Source organism: Tamandua tetradactyla, chromosome 6 (genome assembly GCF_023851605.1).
Source record: "Tamandua tetradactyla isolate mTamTet1 chromosome 6, mTamTet1.pri, whole genome shotgun sequence".
Lineage (NCBI taxonomy): Eukaryota > Metazoa > Chordata > Mammalia > Pilosa > Myrmecophagidae > Tamandua > Tamandua tetradactyla.
The window spans coordinates 27,115,930-27,136,288 of NC_135332.1; the positions used below are offsets into that span (position 1 = coordinate 27,115,930).

Genomic DNA, 20,359 nt, shown 5'->3' on the forward strand with positions numbered 1-20,359 from the left:
GGAGACAAGGAATGGGCCCTCCACAATCCTCCTCAGGGGCATGGTTTCCTTGAGGGTGTGGCCAGCACCCTCGGAGGAGAGCAGAAACTGTCCAGCCTACACACTCCCAGCTCTTCCACCGATAACTCCAGTGGGAGTAGGGGCACCTGTTGGTGCTGGGCAAGGTCCCCCATTCCCAAGTACCTCACCCCCAACTCCTTACTTCCATACTTTGGCCATCAAACCCTATCTCTACATCAAGGCCTGGGTCATTTCTTCCAAGAAGTTTTTCTTTTATTCGTCTTCCCATCCCTAGGCCAGAAGTGAATCTCTTTGGCTTAACTCATAGAGCATGTGTCATCTTGTGTCTTGTCCCAGTCTTATGGCTCCTGTTTCGGGATAGAATAAATAAACCTAATTTATTCATTCAACAAATATGTATTGAGTGTCTTCTCTGTACCTGGTACTATTCCAGGCACTGGAGAGTGAACAGGACAGACTCAGAGAGCTAACATTCTGCTGGGGGAGATAAACACTATACAAACACGAAAATAAACACATGACACCAGGTAGTGGTGAGGGCTTGGAAGGAAATCAAGGAGGATAAGGGGGTAGAAATTGAGGGGTGAGGTGGGCTCTTCTCTGCAGGGTGGCCGGGGAAGACTCAGGGAACAGCAAGGGTTAAATTCCTGAGACAAGTAAAAGTGGTAAGTGTCTTAGGGACAGTAATGTGGTCTCTGTGATCCAAGGTGAGTGAGTGAGGGGAGACTGGGACTGGAGTTGGGGCTGAATTTTTAACAAGGCATTATATATTTCTACAATAAAATGTGCAGATCTTACCCAGACAATTCAGTGAACAGACATGCACATATGTGCTTGTGTCACCACCACACAGATCAAGATACGAAGCATTCCTATCACCCCTGAGGGCTCCTTTATGCCCTATCCCAGTCAATAATCTCTCCCATCCCATCAAATAACCACTGCTTTGACTTCTGTTTCCATAGACTAATTGTATTTGTTCTTGAACTTCAGTGGAGTAGAATCATAGAGTATGTAGTCTTTTGTATCTAGCTTCTTTCAGTCAATATTTTGTCTGTGAGATTTGTTCCTGCAGTACTTCCTTCTTTTTATTGCTGTATACTATTCCATTGTATGAATATACCACAATTTTTTCATCCATCCCCTGTTGAAGGACACTGGGGTTCTTTCCTATTTATTCATCATTAATAGAATGGCTATAATCATTGTTGTCCATGACTCTTGGTGGACATAAGCGCTGATTTCCCTTGGGTAAAGACTCAGGAGTGGAAAGGCTAAGTCATTGGTTAGGAGTTAGTTTTAGGAGATATTGCCAACCAGTTTTCCAAAATGGTTTGTATTAGTTTCCTAGAGTTGTGGTAACAAAATCCCACAGGTTGGGTGGTTTAAAACAATGAAAATGTATTCTCTCACAGCTTTGGAGGCTAGAAGTCCAAAATCAAGCGGTTGGCAGCGTCACGTTCCCTCTGAAATCTCAAGGGGAGAAGACTTCCTTGCCTCTTGTTTGGGAGGGCAATCCTTGGAGGTCCTTGGCTTGTAGATGCATCACCCCCATCTCCACCACCCTCACGTGTGGCTCTCTGTGGCTCTTCTCCTTCTCTTATAAGGACACTTGTCATTGGGCTTAGGGGCCATCCTGATTCAGTATAACTTCATCTTAACTTGATTAGAGTCTGAAAATACTCTATTTCCAAACAAGGTCACATTTCAAGCTGAGATTTCTACATACCCTTTTGGGGGGACACAACTCAACCCATAAACTGGTTTTACCAATTGACGTGGCCACCGGCAAGGCTCCAATAGCACCACATTCTCAATGACCCTTGATATTACCCGTCTTTTTAATTTCAGCCGTTCATGATCTGATTTGAGTTTTCAGAAGAGTGCCCTATTGGAGTTCTTTGTATGGGGTTTGCATTATTTTTTTTGTAAATATTCTGTTGGTTTGTAAGTATTTCAAGATAAAAAGTTAAAAATAAATGGTGCAACCACTGTGGAAGGCAGTTTGGCGGTTCCTCAAAAAGCTGAATATAGAATTGCCATACGACCCAGCAATACCATTGCTGGGTATCTACTCAGAGGACTTAAGGGCAAAGACACAAACGGATATTTGCACACCAATGTTTATAGCAGCGTTATTTACAATTGCAAAGAGATGGAAACAGCCGAAATCTCCATCAACAGAAGAGCGGCTAAACAAACTGTGGTATATACATACGATGGAATATTATACAGCTTTAAGACAGGATAAACTTATGAAGCATGTAATAACATGGATGGACCTAGAGAACATTATGCTGAGTGAGTCTAGCCAAAAACTAAAGGACAAATACGTATGGTCCCACTGATGTGAACAGACATTCGAGAATAAATTTGGAATATGTCATTGGTAACAGAGTCCAGCAGGAGGTAGAAACAGGGTAAGATAATGGGCAATTGGAGTTGAAGGGATACAGACGGTGTAACAGGACTAGATACAAAAACTCAAAAATGGACAGCACAATAATACCTAATTGTAAAGTAATCATGTTAAAACACTGAATGAAGCTGCATCTGAGCTATAGGTTTTTGCTTTGTTTTGTTTTGTTTTGTTTTGATTTTACTATTATTACTTTTATTTTTTTCTCTATATTAACATTCTATATCTTTTTCGGTTATGTTGCTAGTTCTTCTAAACCGACGCAAATGTACTAAGAAATGATGATCATGCATCTATGTGATGATGTTAAGAATTACTGATTGCATATGTAGAATGGTATGATTTCTAAATGTTGGGTTAATTTCTTTTTTTCCATTAATTAAAAAAAAAAAGAGAGAAGGGGTAATTGGAGCTGAAGGGATACAAACTGTACAACGGGACTGGATATAAAAACTCAGAAATGGACAGCACAATACTACCCAATTGTAATGCAATTATGTTAAAACACTGAATGAAGCTGCATGTGAGGTATAGGTTTTTTGTTTTTTTTTTTTCTTTCTATTATTGTTTTAATTCTTATTCTGTTGTCTTTCTATTTCTTTTTCTAAATCGATGCAAATGTACTAAGAAATGATGAATATGCAACTATGTGATGTTATTAAGAATTACTGATTGTACATGTAGAATGGAATGATTTCTAATTGTTTTGTTAATTCTTTTTTTAATTAATAAAAAAAAAGTTAAAAATAAATAAGAGCACCCTTATGAGAGCATAAAGGACCAACTGATGGGCTGGGGTGGGGTGGTAGGGATGGGCTGGTGAGAGGAAGCCAGACCAGGTCAGAGCCCAGTATAGTCGTCCAGGGAGAACATGAAGGTGGCTGGGACAAGAATGGTAATAGCAGAGTCATAGAGAAATGCACTAACTCGGGATCCGTTCTGGAATTGTAGCTGACAGTCTTGCCAAAGAGATGGGCGAGGGATGAAAAAAGGAGCCATTGGTGGGGGGTAGGGGGGCAAATCCTAGGTTTTTGCCTTGAAACACAGGATGGATGAGAGGACCACTTTCTGAGATGGGGAAGACTGAGAAACAGATGTGGTTCAGGGGGTGGTATTGAGCTGTTTGAGTATTTGACATCTCCAGGAACGGAGGCCATCATTAGAGCCTGTTGTGAGGCTCCTTATGCCCGTATCTCACCATAACTGATAAATACTGGTTGTGAGAAAAATTCTCAGGGGGTAGTGGATGATGCCTCCTGTCTGTAATGCATGATCTGGGCTGGCGTACCAGCTCTGCCCTCTTGCTCATGCTGTAGCTTGGACTTTATATCACAGAGCCTCCATCTTCTACTTTATAGGGTTAGAATTAAATGAGATATTCATGCTACCTGGAACATGCCTGAGCTAAAACACTCACTCTTCCATGTTCCAGGCATGATGTAAAGCACCTTTTCCTCTCATCTACACTTTCAAATCGCCTCAGGCCCCAAGATCACCTGAGCCATCACTGCAGCAGAGCCCTGCCCAGGGTGCTGGGGGGTGGGGCAGCTGTCCCTCTTCCGTCCCCCCTGGGCCTTCCCCAGCCTCAAAGGAACAGAGTGGAGAACAGCAGGCAGGTTGATTCATAGACTTTATCAGCTTTTTCTCCACTGAGCATTTTCTGCAATGACACCTGAGCCTATACAGTACACACGGTTCACGCTATTAAAGCTGCGGGGTGCAGGTGGGGAGCAGGAGGCCCCCGGGAAGCAGCAGGACACGGGGAGGTCCCTGGGAAGCAGCAGGACAGGCAGCAAAGTTAGGGGTGGGCAGCAGCCAAAACTGGACCAGTGGATCCCAGGGCTCGTGGAGCGCAGTGGGAGCTGGAATGAAAAGGCTGCTGAGAGGGGTCCGGAAGAAGGGTGGCCGTCCAGGGCTGCAGGGAGAAGAGTCGCGAAGGAAGCAGGAGGGGCACCATGGTCACTATAAGGGGTGGAGGGGATGGGACACGCACTTGTGTGTGGCAGGGGTGGGGTAAATGGACCTTGATTTGCGCAGGAACAGGACAGATGGCTGTCTGTATAAAAGGGACTGTACAACATAACTTATGGTACAATGTTTACATATGATACAAGACTCTTTCCCTCTTTGAGTTTTAAAAAATAATGTACAATTCCAGAGCTTTTGGTAAAAAATATATACATCCTCAGAGCAGGAGTCGCAGCTGCTTTTTCCTGCTGCTGCTGCCTCTACAAAAGAGAAAGAGGTGGTGCCAGAAAAGAGGGTGAGGTTGCGCCAGGAAACCTCACCCAGTAGCTGCCAGGAGCCCCTGCACCCTCTGCCCTGGGAGCCCATGATGGGAAGGGAGGGGAGACAGAAGTAGTAAAGGTACCCTAGAGTCCAGTTTCACCTTTGCTGTCTCTGCCGCCCCCTCTCCTCCCACTTTTAGGAGCTGCCTGACCCAGGTACAGAGCTCCACCCCACTCCACCTCTGATGGGGAGGAAAAAGGTGAATCAAATAGGGAAGGGTCAGAAACCATGTTGCGGGTGTCAGATACAAGGGCCAAAAGGGGGATGACTCCCTTCTTAGCAGCAGGACACCCCAAAAAGCGAAAGTGTGGGGAACAGGTCCCCCTAACTCCTGATGCTGCCGCACTGCAAGGGAGAGGGAGGGAGGGTCCTGTAGGCAGCTTAGGCCTGTGTTTCCCTGAGCATCTTTATCCTCTCACCGGAGGCCACCCAGGGACCTTCTGGAGACCTGGGGGTGGGGAGATTGCAAGGGCTGATGGGTAACCCATCCCACCCACTGCTGCTCCCTGCCCTCAGGAGCAGCTTCACCTACAAGCTGCAGCACGCAGGGCGGTGCAAGGGAGCTGGGCAGGAGAGATGGGGGTGGGAAAAGCAGCCTGCACAGTCTCAGGGGCAGAGTCGACAAGGGTAGCACCAAACAGAAGGGCCCCCACAGCACATACCAATTCCCAGATGCACTCCTGCTCCTTAAAAGGAGACGTGTGCACACACACACAAGTAACATAATATTCCAGGGGATATTTCCAGGGGTCCAACCCAGCTGAGGAGAAAGCAGACAGGTGGTGGGGAGTTCGGCTGCCAAGTCCTCCTACAGTTCCTCCCAGAGAGAGGGAGGCTGGGCAGCGTTCCTTCCTGCTTGGGAAATGGAGGTTTGAAACTCCATCTCTGGAACAGACCTTGATGGGACAGGACAGAGGAAGGAGATCTCTGTCTCCTTTTCGGGACGAGGGCAGTAGCCAGAGTGCAGTTTTTTGCTTGGAGGAGCAAGAGGGAGAGGACTTCAACAGGAGGAGCAGACTTAGGAGTCCCGGGATAAGTCCATCCAACTCTTTCCTGGGAGGCAGGAGGGTGGTTCCAGGGGAAAGATGGCGATTGAAGGTTGGGAGAGCGCGCAAAGTGCTTGAGTGCCAGGGGCCCGTGGACCCTGGTGGAGGTCTGGCCAGCACCTCTGTTCTCACTGACTATTAGCCTCCAGCTTGTAGGACAGCTCGAAGAGGAGGTTCTGGTTATCGATTACCTGGAACTGGCGCACATAGGCTTTGATCTGCAGGTGCTGAGGGGACGCCTCCATATCCAGGCCTAAGCGTGGGAGGAGGGAGAGGCAGTCAGCTCCCCAGGCTCCCTTCTTCCTCTACACACACATGGGACAGAGGATGGGGGTGCAGATTGGGAGAGGTGCTGGGCAAGGGCCGGGGCGGGGGGTGGAGAAGATCAAGGAGAGGACGGAGAACTGACAAGCTTAAGAAAATGAATATTTGAACAGGGATTTTCTCCTATGAACCACTCCACGCAGTCAGAGCTCCGCCCCAATGCTCTCAGAGCCCCGGGTACTCACAAAGGGGCCGACTCCGGTATTTGCGGATTGTCCTCACTTTTTCCGCCACGGAATGCTGGGAGATGACAAGAACTGAGCTCTGAAAAGGGCACAGGAAGATGCTTCCCCCCATCTAAGTGCCTCTCTCCCCCTAGCTCTGTTGTTTTTACTCCCTCCAGTCCCCAATTCTGGAGGGTCTCTGAAGGCCCAAAGGAAGGAGTGCAACAGGGTGCCAGGTGAGGGGGAGGGGGAGTTGCCCCCAAGCTGCCTGTCAGCTTTGCCACCCGTGGGCGGTTGCCAGAGTGATGCCTCCAGGGAGACAGTGGGGAGTCTGTTAGGCAAGCTGGGCAGCATGGAGGAAGGTGACAGGAGAGAGGGGGAGGGTGCCATCCCTCCATCACAGGACTGGGAGGTGGGCAGTGTCACTCACCAGCTTCTCGATGTTCACCAAACCATCTACAAGGGTCTTACTCCCCTCGTGCAGGAATGTCAGGTCTAGGGAATGGGAAGGAAATCAAATAGAAAGAAAAAATAAGAGAGGAGGTCCAAAGAACACACTGCATCCTCCCTCAATCAGAGCAGCTCTTCTGCAGGTGGGCACTCAGAGCTCAGTTGTAAAGTACATGAAGAGTAGAACTAGGGGTCAGGAAACGGGTCAGGGTTTGGGGCCTGGGATTAAGGAGGAGAATGTAATAGAAGAGTCACAATCTGGGAGTGAGGGCTCCTCACCTTTGAGGATCAGAGGCACGAAGGGAATCACAGGAGGTTTCATTTTGGAGATCACTTCTCGGTAGCTTTTGTGGTTCCTGCAGGGGTCCTAGCATTCCACAGAAGAATAAGTGAGGGACGAATAAGACTAAAGCACACGGGAAAGATGTACCCCCACCCCCATCCCCGTGCCCTAGAAACCCACCAATCAGATAGGTGTGTATGGGGGGGGGGTTGACTAGTTCTTCCTCTCCTCCAGGGAAAATGGGATAGGATTCCTTTCACCCTCCCGCTCTGTGGATGGAAGGGGGCAAGGAGTCCCAGGTACTGGAAGCCCTGAAAGGGAAGCTTGAGGAAGGGGGTTTATGGGAACAGAGGGTCTCTGGGGTACAAGTCCAGGGGCAGATAAAAGAGCTAAACCCACTCACTGTCAGGTTCTCAAATTTGCGGAACAGGTTCTTGAATTTCCCTGGCAGCTTCTACAGAGAGAGTATGAAGGAAGAAGAAAGATGTCAGAAAGGAGATCCTAAGGTTTCATGGAGGCTTCTGACTAATACACACACACACACACACACACACACACACACACACACACACCGGTGCTAGAGAGGGAAATGGCCTGAGTGTCCCAAAGAGGATTGGTGGACAGCTTAGCAGGGTCAGCTCTTGGCTAGGTCTGGGGACCTTGAAACAACACTGAGGAATTAATGATTCTGGGGAGAGCCAGGCCTCTGTTTACGCATGTGCCATGAATAAGATTTTCCCATCCAGTGCTGGCTGGATTCCAGCCGCACTCTTTAGCCAAAGCCTGCAACCTGGCCACAGGCTGCCTGCCTCCGCTGGGGCTTTTTACTACAAAGACAAGGTCCATGAGCCAAGCTGTGTGCCCTGGGGCTGTATCTGCCAGAAGAGGGAGCTTCTTTCCAAGTGACACAAGGGCTCCGGGTTCCCGAGGAGGGGTGGCTACGCCAGCGCAGGCGGGAGGTGAGGGAGGAGAGGAAGGCCCGGAGTTCTCATCACCTCCCAAGTGAGCCGCAGGCGGCTGACCGCCGCATTGTCCAGCCCCATGACCACGGCGTAGAAGGACAGCAGGTCCTGGTTCTGCTTGCAGCTGCGGGGTGGGCGACAGGGTCAGTGGGCGGCCAGGTGGCGGCGCCGCCGGCCATCCCCGCCTCCGCGCTGCCCTCCGCGCCGCCCTCCGCGGCCCGCGCCGCTCACATGGCCGCGATCTTGATGAACTTCTTGAGCAGCTGCGCGCGCTTGCCCGGGGCCTCGCAGAGCAGCACCTCGGTGGCCACCCAGTGCGTGACCTCGCTGCAGCGCTGCAGCAGCAGCTCTAGGTTGGCGGTCTCCCGACGCCCGCGCTCGCCGTGAAACACGTAGTCCACGAACTCCAGCTGCACCCGAGGTGGCAGAGGGGCCGCCAGGGCGTCGGGGATGTGGGTGGGGAGATGGCAGTGCAATTCGGTGAGGAGGGAAAGGCAGGAGGGTGGGGGCGGAAGAGGTGGAAAATAGAAAATCAGGAACAGGACAGGATGCAACAGAGATGGGGGTTGGGGAGAGACACAAAACAGTAATATTATTTCACCGTCTATGGCGCAGTTCTGGGTGCCAGCCCTGCGCTAAACGCTTTATGGCAGATTTATCGTCCAGACAACCACCGGCTAGGTATTATTAGGGCGGCTTTGCTTTATTTCTTTAACAGAGAATATTTATTAAATACTAACCATTGGGGCAGGGACTGGGTTAAGCTGCACTTGGACCCTGAACCACACTAAGCTATGGGGGCTCTCGCTATTTTGCAACTGAGAGACAAAGGCTTACAGAGGTTAGAGCCTTACGTTGCTCAAGGGCATGCTGCAACTGAGCCGCCTAAATAGGATGTTCTGCTGCAAGCACTGCCTCCCGCTGGCCCCGCTCCCCCACCAGCCTCAGCTCCCACCTCGTGCACACATCGGAACAGTTCCCAGTGGAAGGCGGTAAGGTGGTTAGCAACATCCTCAGGCTCCACTCGGTGGATCTCTGTGTCGCCAGGGGAGACCTGGATCTCCTCGGGGAGGGGAACCTAGTGGTGGGCAGGGGTACAGAGGCTGGGCTCTGGGTAGAGGGGGAGGGACTGCCCACAGCCCCCCCTCAGCCCCCTCTCCCCGCCAGTCCTCATGAAGGAGTCCTCACCAGGGCCTCGTAGCTATCCCGGGTGCAGGCAAACAGGTGGCTGTTGATGCCCAGTGTGGTGAAAACACAGTCCTCAGTGGGCTGGAGAAGGACTTTCTCTGCAGGAGGACAAGCTGCTCAGCCTCAGCCCCAGCCACCTGCACAGTCCCCCCTGCAACCCCAACCACTATCGCCATCTCATCTGGAAACCCCTAACCCCACATCGGCACATTCTAGGCTAATGAGACTTATCACCAATTTATGCCACATTTATCTGAGATTTCTCACACAATGATTTCTTTGCATTGACATCCTCATTTTTACCCCCAACGTTTTTTTGACAGTTCATCTTTCCTTCTGGCATCTCTGTGACAATGGAAGGCAAGAATTTTTCTCCCATTTCAAAGATGGGAAAATATGGTCAAGGCTACATTGCAGGCTTTCTGCCTTCCACCACCTCCATCCTAGAGAATGGAGGTCCGCCCTGTGACTTTCACCTGAAAGATGCAGCATCCTTAGATGCTCAGGGATATTAAAAGACCAGAACACTATCCCAAGGTGACTAAGAAGCAAGACTCATATTAGAGCCCAGATGTCCTAGACCAGTGCTTCTCAAACTTTAATGTCCCCATGAATGACCTGGGGATCTTGTTAAAATGCAGATTCTGATCTGGCAAGTCTAGGGTAGGGTCTGACATACTGCATTTTTAAAGCGCTCCCAGGTGATGCTTCTGTGGCTGGTCCCAGGACCACACTTTGAGTAGCCAGGGCCTAGAAGCCCTGCCCCAGGCCACTAGGCTTATGAGTTCCTCCTCTCCTGGCTCTCCAGCCCAGCTTTCCTGACCCTCACCTCCAGAGGATGCCACAGCTACCAGGATGAGAGAATCCTCACGTCCTGCAGGCTCCTCCGAGTACTGCAGCTTCTCCGTCACAGAGCCCAGGATGTCCTGCACAGATGCTGAAAGGCGGCTGCGTATGGTCACGTAAGAGTGGTCAGCCATGTAGACCCGGCAGAAAACTGGTCAGAGATAGAAAGGCGGCTGTTCATTCATCAAAAGGCAGAGTGGCCTGCAGGGCACCTCTGTTCCTCAGCACCACCTGACCCTAAATTGGTTGGTCTATAAAGAAGGTGCTGTGAAAGGAGCTGGTTCTACAACAGAGGATGCCCCAAACCCAGAGGTCCCCGAGCCTGCCTCCCATCCCCGAAACACCCAGGAAGCCCTGCCCATCCTATTGCTCACACTCACTCTCATCAGAGCCCCGGAAGGCCACTCGGGTCTGCAGACAGGAGTCTATCCGGCGGAAGTGGCGAAAGAGTGGCTTCACCTGCTTGCTGGGTGGCTGGCTCTCCTCTGGGATCCTGGCATGGATACAGACGGACAACAACAAGCTCTGTCAGGCACATGGAGCACCAGGCAGGCGGAATCCAAGCTGAGATATGACCACAGGGTCAGGCATACACTCAAACACGTTTCAAAAGGTGTATAATGGAGTCAGAAGAGAGGACAATGACCAGTATGGTGAAGCTACCCAAGTAACCCACACCAAATGCCACCTGTTCCATGAATTCTCTGATCTACCCCAGATCCCTACAGCATAAACTGCTGTAGAACATTAGGATAATATTTGTTTGTGTTCATGTCCTCTTTCTCCTACAAGATTGAGAGCTTTTGAAGACTGAGATTGGTTCTTACTGAATTTTTTTTAATCCCCCCCAAGGCCTAGGACACCACTTAGCCCACGGTAGTAGGTCATTAGATGTTTGCTGAATCTTGCTGACAAGGACTTAACAGTCTAGGAAGGAGGCAGACTTGCACACAGGTACTTCTAACACAAGGCAGGATGTGTTAGGTGATATAACAAAGGTACGGGAAGAATTCTGTCGATATGGGGGGGGGGGGAGAAAGTTATTCTTAAGAGAAGGATCTGAGAAGCTTTGGTTTGAGATGATATTTGACCTGAACCTTGAAGGACAACAGGAAGAGAAGGGGGTGGGGGGAGGGCATTCTAGCATAGACAATATAAATGAGAAGTAGGAAGTTGGGAAACGCAGGAGTTTGGAGAGTAGTGGGGGGTCTAGGAAATGTCACTGGTAGAATGGGGAGGTCAAAGATGAGATGGGAAGGATTAGCAGAAGACAGAAAGGAAAGGGCATTGGATGCTGTGATAGGATGTTGCAACTTTGTCTTATAGGCATTGGGAAGCCGTGGATGTTTTTGGAACAGGAGCATGATGTGGTCATTTACATAAGTTTGAAAGACCTCTCTGGTGTCAGCATAAAGAAGGGAGAGGAGGATGCAAGATCACAAGCTGACTTTGTGATTCAGGTGAGAGACAATGAGGCCTAAAGGAAGGTTGTAACTGTGAGGATGGATAAATCGAAAGGGCTGGAGAGATGAATGGATTCATGCATGGATGGATGGATGCATAGACGCAGTGGTGTCCTGGAGCTGGCTCACGTTGTTTCTCGAGACCTGACTGTAAATATTGGGGAATTTTGCCAATTGGTTATTAAGTATAGCCATTTCATATATACATTATATATATATGTATACATATATATAATTTAACCTTATAGGCAAATAAATTATTACAAAGGTAATTGGTCTCCTTATTATTTTACTACATTTTACAATTATTTATGCTCCTGAGGTTACTTATGTCAGTTGGATCTGTATATCTGTATAGGAGAAATATATGTAAAGTCCTGCTACCATGCATCTCTTCCCAACTCCACATTTGCTGACATCATCTTGGTAGCTTGAAATCAGCCAGGGTAAAAGAGTTGTTTAAATCATGGAAATTGGCAAAAACTACAAATCAGGGCTCTTTTTCCTGAAGTGTCAGTTGTTAAATATTTACCAGTACACCACCACTGGATTGATAGACAAATGGAGGGGCAAATGGGCAAAAGAATGACCGGAGGCAGTGCCTTGTACTACCCTGTAGTGAGCAACAGGGGGCTAAAATTAAAACAAACATATTACAGCCAAAAGGCCAGAGGTAGCCTCTGTAGTAGAGAAACTTGGGGTTCCCCTGCCTCAACACACCCCCCCTCACTTTAGCTCTACTGTCTCCACAAGCTGGTGCAGCCGCAGTGTGTCTTCTCGGAGGTCCTGGTAAAGGGACTCATCCTTCATAATCAGCAGGTACAGATCCTGGGGAGAGGAGGAAAGAGGTGAAGGCAAGGGTCTCACCCCAAGGACCACTCTCTGCGAGGGCTGGGGCAGGTCTGCATGCCTCTGAGCATAGCAGAATCATCGTAAGCCAGGGCCCATTCCAGGTCCCCAGCCTAAGGAATTTGGCTCCCTCAAAATGCCCCCCTTCCAGAGACAATAGCCTGCTCACCCACCTTCCCTTCTCCCAGGCCCACCTTGATAATGTGTCCAGCCCCCTCTTCCTCCTGCAGCAGCCCCTGATAGGTATCCAAGAAATGGAGCAGCATTGCTAGACAGGCCTGCTTCTGGCCCATCCCCTCGGGACCTTCCATGCCCCCTGCCTGAACAAAGCTGACCCCAAAGTTAAGGAAAAGCCCTGGGTAAGCAGACCTGTGGAAACCATGAAGGGAATTAGGAGGCCATACACTACCAGGCTAAACTACTCCCAAATATTCTCTAGGTTTATGGCCAGGGAGAAAGGAGACCTGGGGATCTCCAGAGCCAAGACCCCCATCATGTTCCAGTCCAAGATTTGGCTGGAGATTTGGTGGAGAGGCACCCATTTAACTACAGCCAGCTTTTACCTGTTAGAATTTCACTTCGGGATGCCTTGCCCTGGTACCTCCCAGGTTTGCCTACAGCCAACCTGACTATTCCAACAGCCAACCTGACCATGATGTTTACAAATAGGTCCTAAAGTAACTCGATGAGAAGCCTGTACTTACCAGCACCCAGTGAATAAGGTGGCAGCCAGTGGTTTGTCTCTAGCAGACTCTACTAAAGCACAATTATCACCTGATGTTTACATCAGACCCTGTAGTAACTCACTGGGCAATCGGATGTTCTGAGCATTAATTCAGTGGGCAGAGAGGCACTTTTAATAGAACAATAACACCTTACATTGTACAGGACTCTGCAGGCTCCAAAGCACTCCTGCATCTGCTGTCATATTGATCTTCATAACAACCCCATAGGTAGATAGGCAGGGGCTATTTATCCTCATAGTATAGAAGAGGAAATTAAGGTGCCAGGCGATTAGGTGATCTGCCCACGGTCACACAGCTGGTGAGGCGAAAAACTGGGACTGAAACCCAAGTGTGTTTTCTACTGGGGGTGGGGGAGGCTTAGGAACTGACATCACATCGGGGGTAGGGAGGGTTCCTTCCTGACCTCCCTTTTTGCAAGCTCCACAAAAGGATATTACTGGTGTAGCTCCTGCAGAAATTTCTCCGTGGGAAGGAAGAGAGAGTGGGTGAGGACGATGTCATCCAGCAGGACATCTGTGGAGATCGATGGGCACCACTGTTTCAGGAGGGTATGTCCAGGACCAGACTAGAGGTTTTGCCTCCAAGGGTGGATTCTCTTTAGCCAGGCTGGAGCCCCAGCCACCTGTCCAATCATGCTCTGCACACATGCACGCACACACAAAGACACCCATGAAGGCTCTGGGCAGCCGCTGCGTGGGTGGGGTTGGCAGCTGCCAAGGCAGCTGGAGGGAATGGGGAGGGGCCTTTGATGGCCATGCCCACTTCTCTTCAGTGTGTGTGGGAAGCTAGTCAGAGAATACACCAAGCTTGAGCTCTGTCCAAAATAAGACCCTTACAGAAGACAACTTCCAAAGACACAGATATGAGAGTCAGCGGTGTGTGTGTGTGTGTATGTGTGTGTGTGTGTATGAGTGTCTGTCTGTCTGTCTGTCTCAAGATCCCTCGGACCCTCCCACTCCCTACCTAATAGCTTTGACTTCCAGCTAGGCAAGTGGGAACCAGCCCCATTAAAAGGATGAGGGAGCAACTGCCGACCTTTTGATCCCAAAACCTGTGTCCTCTGGGTGCCCAGAGATGGAAGGGTTAATGATGGAAGGGTGGATGGGTGTGGCTCCTCTCACCACCCTTTCCCCTCCACACCCTCATCATCTGGTCCTGGCTCAGCCAGTCAGCCAGGTACAAGGTCGCCCTGACTTGCAGCCAGCCCTGGGGTGGGGCAGGGCCTCCTGGCACACACAGACAGGTCAGGCACAGAGAGGGAGCCAGGTGTCCTCACCGGGACAGGTTAGGGCCAGGTCCCCAGGCACTGCCCCAGGTAAAACCAAGGCTTCTGATGGCCCTGGATCACCATTCTTGGCCTCCAATTCTGCTCATGATGGACAGAGCAGGAGAAACAACTCAAAATCATCTAATGCAACTATTTTGTTTCACAAATGAAACACTGAGGCTCAGAGCTGGGAGGGACTTTTGTGAACCCAGGTTCCTGGGTCGTTGTCCTTTTCTCAATATGGCTGATGCAAGCAAAATGTCAGGGTAGAGCCTAATGGTCAGATGGGAGTATCAGCTAGGTTGGCAGCACCTTCTGTAAGTCCCCTCTCCCCACAAACCCTGGGTGGAAACCACGTGGCTTGAGAGGATTGGATATATGGGGAGATATCAGAGTGGTGGGTTATGCTGATTCTGGTTCACTCTGGAACTGGTTTGGGACACCCCCCGCCCCCTCCCCCCCCCCACATACACAGAATGGTTACTCGGGAATTCAGGCTTCCTGGTCAAATAATGTGGGTAACTATCAATTTAGGAGTCTTACTGGAGGGAAGATGGAGCAGAGCCTGTGACACCAAGCCCCTATGAAAGGGGAAAGACTGTCTCTCCATTTTTCTCTGTGCCCAGCAGTACCCTGCTGTGCTGTTTTTCTGGGGTGGTGGTGATGGTGGTGGTGGTGCATGGGCTGGGAAATAACCCCCTGCTGTGCTCTTAAAGTGAGTCAGAGAGTCCCCAGCCCTGACTCCCAGTTCCAGGGATGGGACTAGGAATAGGGACGCCTGATATCCCTCCTAGACTCTATCTCACAGGAGTGCTAGGCCAGAACAAAGGAAGAACGTGGGGCAAAAAGGGAGAGAGGCTGATACGGGGGCTCCAGTTTGGCATCTGTCCTTCTAAGGCGGGCTCTGGTCCAACGCACAGCCTCCCCAGGGAATGTGTCATAGAGACACAGGGTGTGTAGTGTAGGCGGGAAGTTATGGTTAGAAGAGCTGTGTGTGTCTGATATTTTTCTAATTAAATCCAAAAGGTGTCAGCTCCCCAGGGCAACTGCAGATTGAGCCAAAGGAGGGGACCCAGGTCTCAAGAAGAATCTAGAGGAGTGGAGCTTCACTCCACACACCCAGGTGAGAGCTCTCTGCAGAGACCTGAGTGGAAAGTGTGAAAACCTCCATCTATAGGCCCCCAACGAGGGGGTCCCAACCCTTAGATCCTCCTGGGCTTAGAGAAGTGTCTGGAGCTAGATCTAAAGATCTCTAGGTCTCCTTTCTCAGCCACTAACCAGCAATTTGGGACCTCAGTTTCCTCAAAGGCGACTTAGTAGGGGTGCTGGTGGGGAGTGGTGAAATAGCATCATCGTTTAGGGAATAAGCCTTGCAGGGTGTGGTTATTATGTTTTAAAGAGGCCATGTGCTGGGACCTGGCACCTGAACGGCAGGAGTTGGAGAGGCTCAGATCCCCCCTAGATAACTCCCTAGGGCCCTGAGGCCTGGCCACCTCTCCCATTACAAACACCTTCTGAGTTCACCACAGGAAGAACCCACCCCCACCCCTCCCCAAGCTTCTAGAGACAATGCAACCATTTGCCTAAGACCAAAAGGCAGCTTGGGCCCTGTGCCTGCCTGGCACTGCCCCACAGAGTGGACTGGCCGGGGCACTGGGCTTCTAAGCAGAGTCAGGGACTTCTGCAATGTCTTTCAGGGCTTTGGGCATCTCTAGAGGGTTGCACAGACTGTTTTGGGCAGCTTCCATCTTGTGTGTCAGGCCCTAATTTGGGGCCACAAGAGGAAGCAGTCAACATCAAGCACCCATGGAAGTCTGTGGAAAAATATCCAGCGGAAAGGAAGGGTGGCTTAAAGAGAGAAAGGGATTCAGTTTCGCTAGCCATGAATGAGGAAGATGGGCACTGCCACGTCTCTTCCCCAGGAAGGTTCATGCCTCACATAGGCACCTACCCCACTTCAACTGGCCACACATCCCCCCACGGAGGCTCCAAGACAGCACCACCCCCATTCCCCAAGGGCAAGGAAGAGGAACCAGGATGCAATCCCCTTCTCCGGGATGGATGAGCCCGCTGAGTCCTTACCTGAGGCGGCGCTGTCCCTGGTGGCCCCTCCCGCCAGCCGCTCCAGAACCCGGTTCAGAAGATGCTCCGGCCGCTCGGGGGCGCCCAGGGGGGCCCAGGGCGGTGAAGTCAGGGGCTCGCCCGGGGACAGCTCGTCTGATGAGTACGAGGAAGGGGAGCGCAGGGGACCCCCTCCCCCGAGCGGCCCGGGCCCCGGCACCTCCTCCAGCTGCAGCCAACAGGGCCCCCCGCCGCCCAGCTCCTCCGCGACCCCCGCCAGCTCTCCCCCTTCCTCCTCAGCGGGCGGCTCCAGCCCCGGCTCGGCAGGGGGCTCCCGGAGGAAAGCTGGGAGCAGCAGGCGAGACACGCTCTGACGCCGCTGCAGCGGCCGCGGTCCCCCGGCTGGACCGCCGCCCCCGCCAGGTCCCCCACCCCCTCCAGGCCCCCCGCAGCTTCCCGGACCCCCACCGGGACCTCCCGCCACCGTTCGCCCCGCCAGCTGCGATGTCTGTTTCTTCAAAAATTTCTCCAGCGGCTTCATGCCCCCCCCCGCCCCTCTCCTCGGGCCCGCGGGAGGACCCAGGTGTCCCAGGCGCGGGCGGGGGGGGCGGGGACACGATGATCAGAGCCGGAGGGGCAGAGCAGAGGGCCGTGCCAGGCGCCGGACTGAGGGTCAGAGGTACCCGAGATTCGGTGGCCGGAGTCCAGTGGCCAGTGGCCGGGGGAGGTGCCAGAGGGAAGGAGTGAAGGTTCTCAGCAGCCCCCCATCCCGGCTACAGCCGTCACGCGGCCCGAAGGGTGGGCAGGCTGCAGGGCTTGTGCCCCCGGCTCTGCGCTCCTGGGCCAGGCTGCAGCGGCAGAGGCAGCGGGCGGAGTGCAGGGCTGCGAGGACGCGGCGGCGGCGGCGGCGGCGGCGGCGGCGGCGGCGGCGGCTGCGCTCCTAGCCCGGGGGAAGGTGGCAGAACTGAGACCGCGCCCCCTTCTCCCGGCCCCGCCCAGACCCCGCCCCTACCCTCCTTGGCCCGGCCCCCGGGCCGCTTGAGGCGTGGACACCCGCGCAGGGGCTGACCGCGAGGGAGAGAGTAAGGGGCCGAGTGGGATTGGATTCTGAGCCGACACAAAAATTAAGGGCAACAGTGAGGGAATGACTCGCCAATGGAGAGGGAGTCCCTGGTAAGAGACTTACCAGGACTCTTAATATCTCAAAGAGCCAGGGCAGGTCTGTGGCATGCACAACTTAACGCATCTACCTGTACCCAGGTGAGACCTATTACAACTGCTGCTTGGGTGCCCATCGGTCCGAAACTCAACAGTATGTACCGCTGCCACACTTCTGTGTGGGCTTTATCTTCCTTCTGTTGAGAAGGGCTGGGAAGGCCTCTTGGGTGGATTGGCACTGGCACTGGCACTGGGGGCGGTGCCCAGCTGCCCTCTCTGGTAGGGCATCAAAGGTGGTGTGGGCCTGGCCTGTGAGAGGCAGGTACTAGCAGGCAGGTAGAAGCCAGGCAGGGAACAGCAGGTTGTGGCAGGTCTAGCCGAAGTGAGGAGATAGTATGCAGTGGGGAGGAGACCAGAAACACAGAGCACCTCTGCCCCACTGGTAGCAGAAAAAACCAAGGCGATGGAGATGGGTGACAAGACCTGAAACTGCCAATCAATATAATCAGGCATAGCACCAGAGAGCCCAGAGCTTACATAGCCACGGAGTAGTACATGCGGTGCCAAACTTGCCCTTCAAATAATCCTTACTCCTGATGTCTGCACCAGCATTCCATCCCCCAGGGCACACTGCCTCAGTAGGACCGTATAGAGACATGCTCAGTGTGAGTGACAACCAGGTAATGATTACAAGGTGGGGGAGTGGCACCAGGTTCTGGATGGGTTGAGGCTTCTTGAACAATGCCCCACCCCTGTTTACTGTGCACTGGCCAGGCAGGAGCATGAATTCTAAAGGCTGGGAGTGGTGGTGGAACTGAACAGGGTGTGTACTGAACATGCACTGTGTGTTCTTATATGGTCCTATGTATGCTAGAGCATGTGTTCATAGAAACAGAGCTTTGCACACCCATCTGTTTCTGGATTTGGGGAAGGAACAGTCTAAAGAAAAGAGAGCATAGTTTTGGCTAAGAAGGTGGACTAGAGGTCTGAGCATCAATTAGACTTCCCAGATTCCCTTTATTGGATGCCCCAATGCACCCACGGCCGAAAGGGAAAACTGGCTGGAGTGGTTCAGATCTCCCCAGGCAGCATTTTATGAACTGATTGGGAAGCAGGGAGGGCTCCTTTTCCAGCACATGCCACAGTTACCAGATTAAACCGGTTGCCTTGGTAACCTCCTCTCTGGGCAGGATTTGGGATTGTTGGTTAGGGGGGGAAATGGGGGGGGGTAGGGGTGGGCAAAGGGTGTGGGGAGTGGAAATAAAAGCGGAAGAGAAAACTTCTGGAAACTGAAAGCTTGGGGAACAGGACCTGCCACTCCTCCATTTCTCAAGGATATCAGGCAGAGACTAGTTTAGACCTTGAGTCAGGGAGGAAAGCCAGCACCAAGTTCTGGTCCTCCTTGAGCAGTACTTCATAATCTGACTGCACACTAGAATCACAAGGGGAGTTCAAATTAAATCAGGTCCCTGAGGCCAGGCCAAGGCCAGTGTTTTATTTTTTCCATATGGTATTTTTGAAAATCAAATGGGATTTTAGTAACCAGGGTCAGAATCATTGTCCTAGAGGGACAGCCCAAACCAAGTGGACTACAGATGCTGGGAGACAACTTTAGGATTTCAAGTCTGTGTTTTTCTGAGTCTCCTACAAGGTGGCAGTCCTGGTATTGACCTTTAGCGGGACGAGGTTGGGTTGGCAGAACATTCTCACTCCATCACAGAATAAAGGGGAAGAGAAGGTGGTGTAAATAATGACTGTGAGGAAATGGGGGCAAAAGCTTTAACTAAGAGAACCCAGCCCATGGGTTTCTAGAAAGGGTTTGGGCAGGGCAGAGAACCTGGGGGCTTTGCTGAGCTTGAGTTTCTTTTTGTTGAGCTGGTTACCAGGGTAACAGAGAGAGCAATAGGATCTAACTGAAGGACTGGGGAAGCAAGAGGCAGGAGTGAGGGAAAGCATCTCTTACTTTCATTCCTCTTGCCAGTAACCCACCCCCAAGATTGACTTGGCATGACCCATAGTTAACCGTCACCCTGTAGGGATGTGAGGAGCAAACTGATAGGATTTAAAGAGGAATTAGGGATGGGGCTGGGAGAGTTATAGTCCTTCAGTTGTAGTGGTAGCACTTAAGGGTGTGGAGTCTCTGTCATTTTAAGATGCAACCTGGTGCCCATGTCCTGTGTGAACACTCGTGAGACTCAAGAATAGGTGCTGCCAGCTCCACATTAAACTCAATTGCTCTCCCACGTTGGGGAGTCTCTGTGGTAAACTTCCCACCCCACCCAAGGCTTAGACGAAACAGCTTAAAGCTGGGACTTGTTCTGTGTCCATAGGGGTCAAAGTTATCTACAGCACAAGCCACAGCTGGTGGTCTTTCAATTTCCCCTCACCTTTACTTGTACTAAGATAGGAGCCTCTCCCTTCGATTGTGGTCCTTGATACTTAGTGCCAAATGTCTTTACTTTTCAAGGGGAAGACCTTTCTTGGCAGAAGCAAAGCTACCTGTTCCTCCCCCTTGCCCAGGACCTAGTACAGTTGTATTGCCACTTGGTGGCACATGACCCCAGAAAACTTACTTGCCAAACAAAAGGCAGGCATGAGGGAAACTACACGTTCATGTGGGTGAACCACCAGTATCCCATTTTTTTTTCTGTCCCCGACACTTCCAGTCTAAGGGACTCCATGATATCCTGGTGTCTGTGGCAATGTGGTTGGGCAAGATAACTGGTGGCGAATGCAGATATGTAAGGCCTAAGAGAAGCTCCTCACCACTATGGGCTTCCATTTCACAAGACCTGGCTCAAACTGTGACTGTGTGGGGAACTA

The 20,359-nt window shown here is 51.5% G+C and overlaps 1 protein-coding gene across 1 annotated transcript; it reads right to left on the minus strand.

The window, feature by feature from the left end:
* Positions 1 to 4,057: 4,057 nt before the first annotated feature.
* Positions 4,058 to 17,273, minus strand: RAPGEFL1 (Rap guanine nucleotide exchange factor like 1). The gene is made up of 15 exons (XM_077164482.1): positions 16,400 to 17,273; positions 13,485 to 13,563; positions 12,499 to 12,634; positions 12,186 to 12,283; positions 10,373 to 10,485; positions 9,976 to 10,143; positions 9,147 to 9,244; positions 8,914 to 9,036; positions 8,190 to 8,368; positions 7,992 to 8,082; positions 7,400 to 7,450; positions 6,993 to 7,080; positions 6,694 to 6,758; positions 6,285 to 6,339; positions 4,058 to 6,028 (listed from the first exon to the last, which is right to left on the minus strand). The coding sequence occupies exons 1-15, from the start codon at positions 16,917 to 16,919 to the stop codon at positions 5,904 to 5,906; spliced, it is 1,989 nt and encodes a 662-aa protein (XP_077020597.1). The 5' UTR covers positions 16,920 to 17,273; the 3' UTR covers positions 4,058 to 5,903.
* Between the last annotated feature and the right edge of the window lie 3,086 nt (positions 17,274 to 20,359).

What these genes read in the sequence shown, in the direction of transcription:
- RAPGEFL1 (XM_077164482.1), bottom strand. Translation starts at nt 16,919, where the DNA reads ATGAAGCCGCTGGAGAAATTTTTGAAGAAACAGACATCGCAGCTGGCG. An exon ending in AGCTGTGGCATCCTCTGGAG is followed by an intron (nt 9,245 to 9,975) that starts GTGAGGGTCAGG and finishes GTCCTCCTGCAG; the next exon opens with AGAAAGTCCTTCTCCAGCCC. An exon ending in GGGATAGCTACGAGGCCCTG is followed by an intron (nt 9,037 to 9,146) that starts GTGAGGACTCCT and finishes GCCCACCACTAG; the next exon opens with GTTCCCCTCCCCGAGGAGAT.